General features: G+C 30.0%; 2 protein-coding genes across 2 annotated transcripts; one reads left to right on the top strand and one right to left on the bottom strand.

Annotated features, from left to right (window-relative positions):
- Positions 1-1,408: 1,408 nt before the first annotated feature.
- LOC123299041 (TIMELESS-interacting protein) lies at positions 1,409-2,439 on the top strand. Its single transcript, XM_044881182.1, has one exon. The coding sequence runs from the start codon at positions 1,425-1,427 to the stop codon at positions 2,367-2,369; it is 945 nt and encodes a 314-aa protein (XP_044737117.1). The 5' UTR covers positions 1,409-1,424; the 3' UTR covers positions 2,370-2,439.
- A 3,405-nt stretch (positions 2,440-5,844) lies between these two features.
- LOC123299035 (homocysteine-responsive endoplasmic reticulum-resident ubiquitin-like domain member 2 protein) lies at positions 5,845-12,214 on the bottom strand. Its single transcript, XM_044881174.1, has 5 exons — positions 11,914-12,214; positions 9,546-9,941; positions 9,056-9,189; positions 6,729-7,031; positions 5,845-6,420 (listed from the first exon to the last, which is right to left on the bottom strand). Exons 1-5 carry the CDS (start codon positions 12,046-12,048, stop codon positions 6,135-6,137), a joined length of 1,254 nt encoding a protein of 417 aa, XP_044737109.1. The 5' UTR covers positions 12,049-12,214; the 3' UTR covers positions 5,845-6,134.
- Between the last annotated feature and the right edge of the window lie 4,152 nt (positions 12,215-16,366).

Genomic DNA, 16,366 nt, shown 5'->3' with positions numbered 1-16,366 from the left:
CATCAAGTATAGTATACATTTCGAAACGTGTCAATGCATGTTGTGTTATGTTTCGACGTTTTGACAAAGTTTACAAAAATAAAATAAAAATTACCTAAATAGGTTATAGTGATTCTGTAGTTCTAATCAAGTTAAAAAGCAAACAGGAAGGCGTTATATTTTATAAAGCCAAGGATGTTTGGATGAATAAAAAAATGCTACTTCAAAAGTATTCTACATATATATGAACAAGTGAAATTTATAAAATTTAAAAACACCCCGACAAATTTTTCGAGTACGGAATCCTAAACTCGCACTTGAAACATATCTAAGAACAATCTCCATTAAATTACTTTTTTCCATAAAACCTTCTACAAAGTGAACCGATTTTGAGAATCGTAGCCTATTTTTTATTTTTTTCGGGTACGAAACCCTAAACTCGCCCTTGAAACGTAGCTAATAACACTCTTCATTAAATTACATTTCAAACGAAACATATAAAAATCAAAATCGGTTCACGCATTTAGGTGCTACGATGCCACAGACAGATAGATAAACACACACAGCGGTCAAACTTATAACACCCATTTTTTTGGTTCGGGGGCTAAAAATAATATTTTACAAAAAAATCTTTGATTGAATATTGACTCCTTAACCCTGTAATTTTGTCAGGTGAGGTTGGTTTGAAATTATTCTAAATAGATTCACTATTGTAGCTACGTACAAATCTGCAACCTTCTATCTTACAGTTTTGTTGATAATAAAATTGTTATCCAAATTTGCATCTTTATGATTGAATGAGATTGCCGATTAGTATGGAAAAATAATTAATAGACCTGCAACTTTTGAGCGTCCTACAAATTCGCATTCTACTATCTTTTCAAGCCGTTATGATTTATTTTTGAAAAAGTAAATTTTGTACTCTCTAAATCTTCAAGAATACACTTGACAACTGCGTTAAGTTATGGTATGTGGCTGTATTCATTGAGTTCACGATCGTTCAACATTGGAATATGGTAATAAAGTACAGTGTACACTATAGTAGTGATAATTCCATCCATTTTACAATTTTCTTTAAATAATAATAGAAAATAAATAAAATTAAATATGCCAGATAAAACCATTAATAATATTGGTGGAAATTCAGAAATTCCAAAAAATTGTTGTGATAGCACAACTCAAACAGTTCGTGAAATAACACTAACTGATAAAATAAATAAAAAATTAGCCATGTCATTACTACAACGAATGAATAATTCTTCGGATTCACAAATTCAACAATTAATCCAAAAAGCTAACGAAACGGATAATACGGATAAATCAGAAGAGGAGAACAATAGTTTTGAATAAATTTTCCAATTTCTGAAAATTAAGTTTATTATTATTATTGCGGAATATAAATACCTATATTCAAGTTTATTCATACAATTTTACCGCTTAAAAAGATGTCACTATTAGAAGATCTATTTGGAGAAGATGATTTACTTGGAGATCCCGGAGATTTAGAAACAATTGAAGAAAATGCAGATGAAAATATTGAAGCAAATAATGATGATGAAAATACCGAACAACAAACTGGAACTAAAGTCGAGGTTAAAAAGCGTATTGTCAGAAATCCACAACCCAAATTAAATGCGGATCGTTTACGTGGACCAAGAGGTATAGCGGTCTTGGAATCAGTGTTTCAAAATGTAAAATTTAAAGGAAAAGGTCATGAAAAAGAAGACTTAAAAAAAGTGATGTGGAAATTAGAACATTGGTGTCATAGATTGTATCCAAAGTTTCAATTTGATGATTGTTTAGAACGAATTGAAAAACTAGGTTCTAAGAAGGTAGTACAAACATATGTAAAGAAAATTCGCATGGGTATAGTTGATGTAGAAGATGATACACCAGTTGGCCAAGGACAAGAAGATGACGCCGAAGTTCTTCCACCTGCAGATGAATTTGATCAACTTCTAGATCAGCAAATCAATGAGATAAATGTTCCAGTTGTTTCACAAATCTCTCAGACTCCATTAATAATAACAAAAGAGATGCAGGAGCGTATGGAAAGAAATCGACAACTTGCTCAACAGAAACTCTTAGCAAAGCGATTAGCTGAAGAACAACAATTAAAGGATTATGAGGCTACGTTGGATGTTATCGAACAAGAAAATTTAAATCCTAATACAAATCAAGAAAGTTCTTCAAACACAGAAACAATTATGGAATCGACTACAAATTACAATAACGATAGTCAAATTATCGAATTAAGTGATGAACAAAAAGAAAGAATAGAAAGAAATCGTCAACTTGCACTTCAAAAACGATTAGAGAGAATGAAAAAATTGGAAGAGCAAAAGTTAATTGAAAATAGTCAAAATTCAACTGTGAATCTTGATAGTTAGAAAGTATTTTTTTAACTCCCGAACCAATAAAAGGGTCTGTCTGTTTGTGTGTATGTTTGTGGTATCGTAGCGCCTAAACGCATGAACCGATTTTGATTATTTTTTTTTTTGTTTCGTTTCAAAGGTAATTTAATGGAGAGTGTTCTTAGGTCTGTTTCAAGTGCGAGTTGTGTTTTGAACCCGAAACAACAAAAAAATAGGCAATGATCCTCAAAATCGGTTCAGTTTGGAGAATGCAGAATAGAAAATAGAAAAAAGGTAATTTAATGAAGAGTGTTCTTAAACATCTTTCAAGTGCGAGTTAAGGGTTCCGTACCCGAAAAATTTATGTTTAAATTTTGTAAATTTCACTTTTTATAGCATTTTTGTGACATTTGTTTTTATTGACATTTCAGATCTAGAGATCGATTTTTACTGTAAAAATTTGCGTACTTTTATGGTTTTCTTGAACAAGTTTTGAAACATTTGATTGGTTTTTATTACAGACAATAAATATATTTTTTTGTAATTTTTTATTTAAATGATTTTATTCAGAAGTCAGTAAATTTTTTCTAAATTCTGTAGGTATAATATATTTCCTAATTTAGTTTTCTATGAATAATTTTAAAATTATGAATTTAAATAAACTTTAATTAAAACTGAATCGGAGTTTTCATTTTAAATTGATGTTTTTATTTGCTAACTAGCTGCACCCCGTGATTAAAAGTGGGTTGTGTTACCTGCGATTAGAGAAGAGATTTTGAAGGTTTTTATTGTTACTGTGTAAATTAATCAAGCCTTCTTGAGAAAAATGCGCCAATTACAAATGTATCCTGCATGCTATCCTAAAGAAACTGTGCATTTTTCGGGTGATATGTCTTAAAAGGAATCACGTTGAAAAAGATGCTCCTGTATGTAAAAGTAAGTTTAAGGAGCATGGCATCATTTTTGCGCGGTACAGGTGAGAATTAAATGTTACACTTCTTGGCGTTTCACTCCTGCACCAGCAAATATATACGGCGTTGCTAGATACGAACTCTACAACTTTGCATAAATATTTGAAGCGAATTACATAAATTTCGTACAGAAAGTTCCGGTTTCGATATTACCGGATTTATTTTTGTACGGAATTTATGTAATTCGCTTCGAATATTTATGCAGAGTTAGTATCTTACTGTACAAAACTGACGCCATGGTGCTTAAAGTTACTCAATAGGAGCATATTTTTCAACATGATTCCTGGTGGATCATTTCACCCGAAAAATTTAAGCATGGGCTTTGTAGACTAAATTACCCAACTTACCAATTATCTAAATAGTGGATCTACGGACATTTATGGGATTTGGATTGAAGATACTACAAACAGTAAATTATACTTTCAAAAAATTTTTATTTGAATAAACCTAATAAAAATCACAATATTTGAATATAATAACTATTATAAATTCTAAAATAAATATACAATATTTTTAATAGCATCTATCTACATTCATAATTATTTTTTAAATTAATATGCTTTTGATTATCAACAACACATTCAAATATATGAAAAATTCTGTACAATCCGATTTCATTATTATATTAATAAAGGAAAATTCAGAGTTAAAATATAGGACAATATTGCTAAGAGTTTTCACGAGACCAATTCAAAACGATATAGTCATATACATACCACAATCAATCTCACGAAAACGGCCAGTATTTTAAAGGTAGAATGAAATATAATTATTTCTCTTTTTAACAAAACAGCACACTTTCTGCTGTATTGACAACATTTTACCCATTGCACACTTTCATTTCTTAACTCCCGAAACAAAAAAGGGGGTGCTATAAGTTTGACCGCTATGTGTGTGTGCCTGTTTGTGACATCGTAGCACCTAAACGGTTGAAACGATTTAGATTTTTTTGTTTCGTTTAAAAAATAATTTAATGGAGAGTGTTCTTAGCTATATTTCAAGTGCGAAGAAAAAGGGTAATTTATAGAACGCCTCCTGTGTTATGATCAGGTAAGTCAATATAGGTAACTACCTCGGGCTGTAAGCCAATCGAAATTGGTATGAGAAGAAAGATAATTTAATTAGGAAAATAATGGTATAGACTTGCCTGAAAAAAACCGTTCGTAGAAAAATTGATTAAAATTAAATTAAATTATTTCCGCAAAAATTGAGATTTTATTTATCAATTTAATCATCCTTTTATGTCTTTTTTGAAAAATTCATATCGATTCTCTGAACGGTTTAGCAAAAATTAAATCAAAGTCAGTATTTTTACCAAAGAAAGTTTTTCATTTTTATGCACAATTATTAATTTTGGTATGATTTTAAAGCTTAAAGCTTAATAATCTTCATAGTTAAATTTTAATTGATTCAAGTTAATATTTGTAAACCGAAATAAAATAGAAAATTAAATAAACAACAAAAAACATATAAAGTAAATGATAAAACAAAACGACTTGCATTTGTTACGTCATTTAACAATTTAAAACGCATCGATTGTTTTTGGTTTGGGCCCAGTGAACACAGATAAAACTTTTTTGCGATTAAGGTTTGCAACTAGATGTAAATCAGTTTTACTTTTCAACCAGATTGAAAATTCTAACAAATAGGCAATCTCAACCGACTGGTTAAAACTGGCCACAAGCTGTTCTCATTCAGATCGATTCAACAATCATCAGTTTGCAAGCTCAACACTGTGTGCTCTGCCTTTAATTCATCACTGGCAATTTGGTAAATAATATTTTTTAATAGGTTTAATGTGATTTACTATATTATAATTACTACTTTTGGTTTTCCTTCAATTTGGTATCAAGAAATGTGACTATTCAACAAAATTAACTTAAATAAAAACGTTTTTGTCACATTCCGTCTAAGGCTGCGCACACACGTAACAGTATACAGGACAGGTTTAGCTGAACAGTAACTACCGGCACAGGTGAAAATAGCTGACTGTGTGTGTAAATGGTCAGGCAAATCTGTACAAGCATAAGATTGATGTGGTTACTTGCCAAGCAACTAGCTACAAGCAGGAGTCACGTCCTTTTTGTATATTTTCTCGACTGAGTAGAAATCTTTCGTGTATGCCCAACTTAAAGCTTCTGTGTTTTCAAAATACTAAGAACTCCATTTGGAAGAACTTAAACATGCAGCGTTACTTTTTGATCGTAGTAATTTTATAAAAACTTTCATCAAATTCTTAATTGCAATTATAACATAGTAAATCGAATAATATCACAAAAATAAATACCAATAAAAATGAGTTTGAATAGCTGCTTATCCCGAAGTCATAATAAGGTAAGAACCGTAAGAACTAAAACAAAAGATGCATCCTTATTCAGAGCTACGATTTAGACAAATAGGTATGACCATTTATTATTTTTTCACGTCGTAAATTTTGAATAGTCTTAAGCGAAAGTCTTTATGAGCAAAGCTCACCAGATTTTAGTTTTAATATATTAAAACTAAAATCTGGTGAGCGTGATAAATAAAAATAATTTTCTATAAAGACATTGATTTTAGAAGTAAAAGTGACATACCTATTTGTGGACGCACAGCTAGACAGACCCAATATTGTGATATAGTTAGAATATATCACAACATGAAATATAATGAACAATTTTTAATAACTCATAAATATCACTTTATTTTTAAATCTATTTATATATATACTTCTTTTTTTTTAATTTCCCATCTATAAAAAGTTCAATAGAAAGCACCTATTCAATCGATTTCATATACAATGTTTCTTTTGTGGTACTAAATTTTCATACATAATATATATAAAATCAATTTATATGGCATTCGGAATTTCTGGTATTAATGATGCAAAAAATGTAGTAAAGAATGTCCACATTACTCCAAGAACAGTCGGTCGATCAGGTACCATTTGTATTGGTGCTTGAGATGGTGTAGATGCAATATTCGCATGATCACCTTGTACAAGATTCTCTCGAACAGGTCGTTGTTCTCTTTGAGCATCATTTCTTCTATTGTTGTTATTTTCTACAATCGGATCCACATTATTGTTTATGGCGTTATTATTTTCTAGTGGTACTCGGAAAAATCCAATTTGATATCTAAACAAATAAAAATAATGTTATTATCGATTGAAAATAATGTTAGTAACAAAATAAAATATACATGTGTCTAGTAATACAATGAAAAAGCCGAAAAAAATTGTCGAAACTTGAAAAGTGAGGAAAATGCATCGATTTTAATAAAACTTTTTGTAACGTGTTTACATGATCCCAAGGAAAAGGCATAACGCCCCAGTGGCGGGGGGGGGGGCATATGTAACGCAAATGTTTCTGAAATGCTTATTTTGACTTAAAATTGTCATCTAGTAGGTAATTGAAAATTTTAAAAGTGTTAAATGAATACTTACAAATACATTGTACATCCTAGGAGAAACACAATTATAAATCTTAACGGTGATGAATAGAAGTAAACAATGCTGAGTAGAACTGTTAATCTACTTAAAACGTAAAACCAATCTAACCAATCACGATCAATAATTCCTTCATCTTGTTCGGCTGCATTTACATTTTGAACAGGTTCTGGTCCTCTAACAGCAGCCTCAGCAACTGGAGGTACTCGATTTTCATCAGCTTGATTATTAGCAATTGTTTCTGGAATATTTCCATGTAACATTTTCTGTGCATCTACATTTTGCATTTGATTTACATACCTAAATTGGAATTAAAATTTGATTAGAAATTCACAAACGACTTAGGTAACAATTTAGGTTCAAAACAGAGAAAACAAATGATACTGGTCAATTTGGTTAAAAGTTTAGCAAGCTATTACATATTTTTTAATATAAATAACCCTTCCAAATATCCATACTATTCCCGTCAATAGACCACACACAAGATAGTCTATGGATATGAAATACATCTCTACTAACAAATTTTTTTAATAAGAGTAATAATATGTTTCAAATGAATGTAAACCTGTTATGGGTACCGAGACACAGGTACACTCCAGGAAATTTTGGAGCTTATTAGAAATGGCACAATGCTGCCGGGCACAAACAAATGAATGAACAAAATTTCAAATAAAAAATGTTGAAATAACTAACCCGGCCTTTAAAACAGATTGATTGATAAGTTCGCCTTTGAACTCCCCCACTCCTATATAACCAAACCAGGCTAGCAGAACAGCACATACGGGGCATATTATCGAAACTTGTGTATAATGTAGGTGCAGGGCCGGAGTCCCTAACCATGCCGAAGTCCCTAGGCAATGCAAATCTCGAGGGCCTTTTTCAGCCGTTTGAAGATCATGAGCTCTTTTCAAGTTGGTGAAGGAATGTAAGAAAAATAAGGCACAGGAGTTTTAATTTAATCTTTATTCTTGTTAAATGCAATAAAAATAGTTCTGCCAAATAGGCACATTCTTGGATACAAAATCGTTCATAGTATCTTTAAAGTAGATCTTTTCCAATAAGTACGTAACGTAACGCACCTATATTATTAATTCTATTACGCGATATTAGATGGTTCTGAAAAGCAATAACACTTATAGTCATTGAGGATTCAAATTTTTCAATTAAATTTTCTCCTTATGAAACATTTTCAATTTCTTCTGTGCCCGCACGGGGTCTCCTGGCAGTTGTCTAATCTGCCTAATGATTATTCGGCTCTGTATACGTGAATTAAAAGACGGCTTATAAATTAATTGTAATTTAAAAAAATTAAATATTCAATAACTTCTCGTGTTTCTATTTAAATAAAATCAATCTTAAATTAATCAGAGTGAATTTTTTTAATAATCAAAAAGTATCATCTTGATGGCTTTAGCCTTTTTCCAGTAATGTGCGTACATAGTAAAAATTCGTTATCATTTTATAATAATATAGAAAATGATAACACCTTAATCTCATCCAATTACTTGTCCATAGAGTTATCTTTATATAATATTAAATATATAAATAAACTAAATAAAAAATTATTTGCTTTATTTATCTACTTTGTTTAAAAAATCAACCTTTGTCGTTTATTGTAAAATATAAAAAAATATTTACTTTTGGAATCTCCACTGTGTAATCCCAGAACGAGAACCATTTATAGCATACTGTCATGCCAAAATAATTTTGAAAAGTGTATTGTTCAGAGAGAAATTGTTAATTTTTCATCTTTAATTGAACGGGTTAAATATAAAAGAACGCAACTTACTTTGTTAAAATTTTTATTTTTTGTCAAAGTTTTTTGGTGCTGCGCACCATTTTCGTTGAAAAATATGAAAACAATGAAAATTCCACTCTAAAAAACATGATTTTTAAAAATGATGCCGTTTTTATATAAAAAAAATGTTAATAAACTCCCGCTTAAATTTTCTAACGGAAAAATTGTTTTTCCGGCTCGTCTAATAATTGTTGTTGATGATTTTTTTTGAAAACCTAACAAATTCGGCACAAATCCGAAAGGATGCCATAAATTAGCGTTGACTGTATCTCAGCAGCAAAATTGTATGCTAGAAAATCGTATGAAAACGATCGATTATGTGCGGAATCACGCTAGGCTGCATCTTTTGTCTGATTTTTCTTAAAACTCAAGTTTAAGCGGCTTTGATCAAAGTTGCTGCGCTTGATGCTCTAGAGAGGGGTGGGGGAGGGCACACTTTCTTAATGGTCAGGCAGTATTATAAAGCAAGTGGAATGAAATACCTTACGAAGTATGACAAGAAGCATATAAATAAAATAAAACTTACATTTTCATGTAATGATTCATGTAGTTAATATAATGTTGTTGAAACATCGCTAATTGAGCGGCATATACTTGATTATTCATACTATATAACATTTGTGGATTAGGTACTTGATTTTCTTCTTCCAGTCGACTACCCTAAATAAAACAAAACAATTCATGTTAATTATTTTTAATTAAGTTTTATAAAATAAAGAAAGTATCAACTAATAGAAAACTATGTTAGTAAGTGCAATAAATTCAACATATTTCAAAAAATCAAATTTTTTAACTTTATGACGACATCAGAATTCAAAAAATTTAATTTTGCTCTCATATAGCCCCTTAACAAAAGCGTACTGTCCCGTGAACTAACTGTTCGAAATGCATTTTTCCCGTTATAACGTCACTGAAGATATGTTAAGAATACGAACTAGCATGCATGATTACGTAACTGGTTTTGTACTCACTAATTTAAGACTTTTATTATTTAAAGCAAAACAAATTTAACTTACAGAAGATTGATTTTGACTAGTGATTGTTTCTTGTTTTTGTACATTTGAAGAATTAGTAGGTTGCTCCTTTGAACACGATGCTACACTTTCAGCATTTTCACTGGATTTAATTTTAGTACTGGTTTTATCATCACATTTCATCTTTGGTGTTGTAGATACATCTGCAGAAGTACTCGGGCTACTTGTACCACTTGTACTTGTACTGGGAATTGGATTACTAGGTGAAGGTTTCATAATATTGACAGGAGTTTTTGTATATTGGTAATATTTTGATGGAGTGCAAACTAAATGTACTGTATGAGTTTCCTGTCCTTCATAACGTCTCAGTATATCCTTTAGAATTAGTGAATCTGCTAGCAATTGACCTGAGTAGATGAGTTTTTGATCGTGAACCCCCTGAAAATAACCAAATTTACAAATTAATCAACTTATTCTACTAAATAAATATTAACCTAGTCTGTGGAATAAATGCCCAAAAGAAGAAATTACGTGGTTCAAGAGTTCACTCAGGGTTCTATTTTAAATTGGAACAATTTCTACCATTCATTAATTTTAGTATTTTAACTTGAGATCCTTAAAGTGTAAGCTTGGCGAATTCTTTTAGAGGAATATTTATTTGAATTTTGATTACAGAAGACCCGTTTTCAGTAGTTCCAATTTAGACTACCAGATGGCAATACTCGTGCTTACATTTTCAAAGGTCAATCAAAATATTCAAATACAAATCAGACAAATCCTACCAACTGACGACACTAATTCTTACTAAATAAAACAGGTTTCACCGATAAATCTTATTTCGGAAACAATAAGAGCAATATAATAAAACTAGGTTAAAGTAAATTACTTTTTAGAGATGAATTCTTACAAATCCATAACCAACTAAAATTTAGTAATCTTATTTAAGGATAATTTTGTAATTAAACCGAAAAAGCTTTAAGGGTGAAAATTATATATTACGTGTATATATTGATTGATTCATTAAATCTATTTTGAAAGTGTAAAAAACGTTACATATAAGCTAATTTTGTGTAAAAAATAATTTTAAACGAACTTTAAACGACCTTGATGTCTTCTATAACATGAGTTATAATAATAAGCTTTTATTATATCAAGGTCTATTTTGCATTTCAAAGATTTATCTTTAAATTACATCCTTTTTTCTCGTCATATTATTTATTATACCATGTATATATATAAAATATATCAAGGTATGCTAAGTTTAGTCCCAAGTTTGTAACGCTTAAAAATATTGATAGTACCAACAAAATTTTGATATTGGTGTTCATAAAATCACCTAATTAATCAACTTCCGGTTGTTTGCCTGTCCGCCTGTCAACGCAATAACTCAAAAACGAAAAGAGATATCAAGCTGAAACTATATAGCGTGCTTAGGACGTAAAAAGTGGTTTTGAGTTCGTAAATGAGCAACATATGTCAATTGGGTCCATGGGACCGTTGGACCCATCTTGTAACCGCGCTTGATATCTCTCTTTGCTTTTGAGTTATCGTGTCAATCAATAGACGGACAGACAGACACCCGAAAATGGACGGAAGTTTGGTAATTTTATGAACATCTATACCAATATTTTGTTTGTGGCAATAATATTTTTAAGCGTTACAAACTTGGGACTAAACTTAGTATACCTTGATATATTTCATATATACATGGTATAACAATACAATTTTTCGAGAGCTCGCGTTAATTTTCAAAATACTGTCGAAAATATTTAATAATTTAGCGTTATATAACAATTTTTTTATAATTAGTAATGTCTTAAAATGTTTGAATCGAATTATGTAAGTCTGCTCCAGAAATTATAAATTTCATCTTGATTTTCAACTTTTCTCGTTGAGCTCTCAAACAATACTCCCAAATCCATTGTCAAATTTTTTCTGTTAAGGAGACCGTTTATTTTTTACGAAAAACTGACCTACTATTGATCCTTGACTAAAATCCAGCTTTTCTATGAGCTTTCCGAAGTGGAGCTATTGTTTATTTCGTCAACTGAATTTAATTACTAATTTAATAAAGATTCTGATGCAATTTTATGCAGCATAAAGGTGATCTTCCAGGTTTAAAACATCACATCACATCGACTGGAACGTATAATTTTGTTTCCCCAGCAAAATACACTCACGGAATTAACACGGGTTAAAACCAAAATTACAATACCTTACTCTTGTTTTACAATTGGTCGTATCGATGATATTAGAAAAATATTAAAACTAAATTTAATTTATCGAACTGAAATATTTTGTTAAAAATTTTTTGTTATCAATAAAAAAACCTATTAATTATTTTTGTATGATAAGAAAAAATGTAAAAAATATTGAGGTAATTTTATTTTAAAAAAAAAAATGAACTTACGGGTTTACTAGGATAAACTTCTGACAAATAAGTTTTTAATTTTTTTATTGTCCATGACAGTTCACACTGAATTATTTGATCTTCAATTTGTTGATTTGGAGCTTTTACGATTAATGTTACTGATAAATCATCCATTTTTAAAAAAAATGTTATCTGATGATTATTTTAAGGAAAATTCCAAATATTAATTACATTTACACAATTATCAAACAAAACTCGAATGATTTTCTTTTAAAGTGTACGTTGTACGTATGATTATGTACGTTTTTGTTTATCCTTGAACTGTACTTGATTAATTTAACATAAAATTCAATTAAATGCACACGTTTATTAACTAATTATTCACTCAATAATTTCAATGTTTACTTCAATTCTTGTCATAATAATATTTATGTATATTATTTTTGTAATGAACTAGTGCTCATATTTTCACAACGAAATTATTTGTCATTACGCTATTGGCTATAGATATCTTATGTGTCTATTATTAATACCTCCATACGCTAACACAGTATGTAAATATAGAGGTTACGTGTTTGATGTTCAAAATGTAGTCCGATCAAGTTAGTGATGATTCTTTACAAAAGTCACTTTCTATCTAATTAGTACAATAAACGAATCCTTTTTTCGGGATTGAAACCCTAAACTCGCACTTTAAACATAACTAAGAGGACTTTTCATTAAATTAGTCTTTTTCTTAAAGCGTTTTCCAAACTGGGCCGATTTTGAAGATCATCGCCAATTCTTTAGTTTTTCGGGTACGGAACTTTAAACTTGCACTTAAATCTTAGCTAAGAACACTCTACATTAAATTTCCTTTCAAGGAAACAAAAAAATCAAAATCGGTTCATCCGTTTAGGCATTATGATGCCACAGGCAGGCACACAGACACACACACACATAGCAGTCAGACTTATAACACCCCTTTTTTTTAGTTCGGGGGTTAATTAAAATAAACTTTTTTTAAATTTTTATTCCGGGAGTTCCATTTGCGAACTGCAAGTTGCTCCTCAAAGAGGATATTTTAAAAAGGGTCAATCTTAGATGGTGGGAGAAACGTACTTGTGGTACTGCAAGACAGATATGGTCTGAGTACAATCGTAGGCGTTCCGAAGATCTTATATCACTTCTGTTCGCAAAGTTGTTGCGGCTATTACAGGACACTGGTTAGGCGGCAGGCATGCTGAACGCTTGGGCCTAGCAGTGTATCACGACTACTGCAGGAGCTGTCACAGTGGTGAGGAGGAGGAGACAATGTCTCATCTTCTCTGCTACTGTCCAGCTGTTTGCATGAGGAGATGGACTTGCTTGAGCCAGCCTCTCTTTGACGACCTCTCCAACCCAAAGTCCGTCGACGTCAAAGCTCTCCTGCTGTTCTTAAACACCTCCAAATGGTTCATGGGGTAGTAGCCGGGGATGGGCCAACCCTTTTTCGGTATCACAACGGACTCTATGGTCTAAGTGTGCCCCACCCCAGGACAGCCACTGGTGATAATTTTTTTTAAATAACTAATTATTCAGGTCTACTTCTAACCTACATATAGAAGTGGTATGGTGTTTACATATATTTTTTAACAACGTTTTCTAATTATTTTTCCAAGCGTATAAAATTGTATACACTTTATCTGCATCTATTACACTCAAAATGTGTATATTTTGCTTTTTTTACCAGATCCTACTACAAAAAATATTCATATTGTTATTATTAATTAACTTTGAGACGTACGGTATGTCTCAAGATTTTAATGACAATGAGGAAATTTGTCATCATGAATTAATTTTATAAATAAAATATTTTTTATTTCAAAACTATTTTTTTTATGTTAATTAATCAATTGTGAAAAGTTTAATAATATATTAAAATTGACTCTTTTAGCTTATTGTTAAAGTAAACACAAATTTTGTCCCAAAAGCATGAGTTGGCCTTTTGAAAGCTTTTAAACGTGCTGAATACGAATCTGAGCGCAATAATTATTTCAGGACGTCACGTTTTCAACAAATTCGCTTAAGATTGAAAAAACTTCTAATTTTAAGGAATCAAAAAATACCATTAATTCCTTTTCAAAAATGTTTTTTTTCCCCAAAATATTTTTCCAGGAAATAGAATAGTAAATAGGTACTATATAAATATTAATTGTTAAGCTTTTGTAAATTATTTAAAAACAGAAGAATTAACTTTTATTGAATTATTCGCAGATGCAGGAACAATTTCATAATTTTGTACATACTGTATAAGAGAAATTATTTACAATACATTTAACATCAAATAAAAGCTAATTATATACCGTGTAAAAAATTCGTACCGAAGCTTGTATTATTATTTGTGCTAATTAATTTTTATGGTTAAAATTGACCACAATTTAAATATCTAACATTTTAAAAAAAATATTATTCTATAAATATTAATAAAAAAAATTAAAATTAAAAAAATTTCTTTATTAATTAAAGACTGTTAGATGCTAAGCCTTCAATTTTGCTATTACACGGCCTTATAATAGATCTATGTGCGATAAGGAAATTAATAAACGTAAATTATAAAATGTCAATTAATGGAAATTCTATTAAATCAACATAAAAATGATTCTTAATCAAAATTATCAATATAAGATTTCTTGTTTACTTCTTTAATATATTATCTCCTTAGAAAGTGAAAAGAAATTTCTTTTTTTATGCACTTAAGCAATTTGTAAATATATGGCTGTAAGTAAACTGGGCACTTTATTTAGGTAATAAAATCGACCAGATCAGCTATAATGCTATTTTATTCTCGTATCTCCTCGTTAAGGTAGTACAATCGCCGAGGCAAGTTTATAGACTTGTGATTGAAATTATTTGTACTTATTTTAAGAAAACGTTTTAACAAAAAATAATAACGGACAAAGCTCGGTCATCCTGGTACTAGCCTAATTATTTTCATCACATTTAAATTTTCTTAACATGTTAAAACTATAAAAATATTATTAATTTAGAAAATTTACTTACCTCATTTAATCATCTCTTACTTTACTTACTTTTAGCGTGAACTTTGAAGCGAGACCTTAGTTATCGCAATGAATTACAACGTTATAGTGTGGCTTCAGCATTATAATACCCTGTTCATATTTCAAAAACAAAATTATTTTTATTATTTAAATTAAAAATATATGTAACAAAAAGTAATTGTAATGTAATATTAGCACCAACAATCATTTTAAAACAATAATTTTATGTTCAGAAAAAAAATTATGGTATAATGTACAACAATGAATATAACAAAAATATATATATATATGTTTTTTTTTTGTACCATTTTACAAGTAACAAATCTATCATCGAATCGAATTCAATCTTTGTAACGAAATATTTAAATAATTTTTTACTTGTAAATTGACATTTACAAAATTTAATTTTCATTTATAAGATGCATCAGAAAAATTAAGAGTCGGAATATACGTTATATAACGAAATACAAGTGTGGATTATATTTATTTATATTAAAAACTCACGCAATGCGGCCAAGAATCGCTCGATGAAGGCGCCATTGGAACCAAATCGTTTACTCTCCTAAGTACGCGACGATTTTCATTCTTTTAAGTTTTAACGCTTATAATTCACGAATTTACTACGTTTAAATGACTTGTGAGACTAAAAATTTGACATATGCTTGAAACTCGATAAATTTGAAAAATAAATTTAATCGACGTAAATGCTTCAAACGAAAAATGTTATTGAAATACACACATCTTATAACGGCATCGAATTCGATCTAAGATTTTAGGTTCAATCAAAACCTCATTCTGATTCATAACTGGCAAACATTAGATGAACGCTTTAAATTAGAAAGTTGTTCTTTATAAATGCGCAAACATTTTTGTTTGAAATATTTTTTTGTAAGCCGAATAGACAGTAATTGATAGCAAAAATCTAGCTTTTTGTGCGTTTGTTCATTCAATTTGAACAAAAATGGTCTTTATAGAAAGACAAACCACTTTCATTGGATTTATTAGAAAAAATTGTTCGGAGAGTGCCTAGATTTCGCAGAAACAACTATACGAAATAACAATTTCAATATGAAAAAACAATTTTGGTTAAAAATTTTCAATCCGTTTTATCCTAAACTGTACGGTTTGCGGAAAAATGTTTCGAAAAAAAAAATACTCTTTTTAATCAATCACAACTTTCTAATTTAAAGTGTTCATCTATCGATTACCAGTGATGGAGTAGAGTGAGCTTTTGATTGAACTTGAAAACCTAGGTCCAGTTGAATGTCTGCGTAAGATATGCGCCAACACACCCAAAATTTTTCGTTTGAAGCATTTTTATCGATAAAAATTATTTTTCTAGTTTCAAGCATATTTCAAATTATAAAAGACAAACTTAGCGATTATTCGTTTACCGCATAAAAATTTTCAACACTGATCGAATTTTTTTAACTCTGGAAATATTTATGGAATATTTTCTGGAACTAAATGAG

The sequence above is a fragment of the Chrysoperla carnea genome, chromosome 4 (genome assembly GCF_905475395.1).
Source record: "Chrysoperla carnea chromosome 4, inChrCarn1.1, whole genome shotgun sequence".
NCBI classification, from domain to species: Eukaryota; Metazoa; Arthropoda; class Insecta; order Neuroptera; family Chrysopidae; genus Chrysoperla; species Chrysoperla carnea.
Note: the sequence above shows the minus strand (reverse complement) of the source record. Positions and strands in the feature narration are given on the sequence as shown.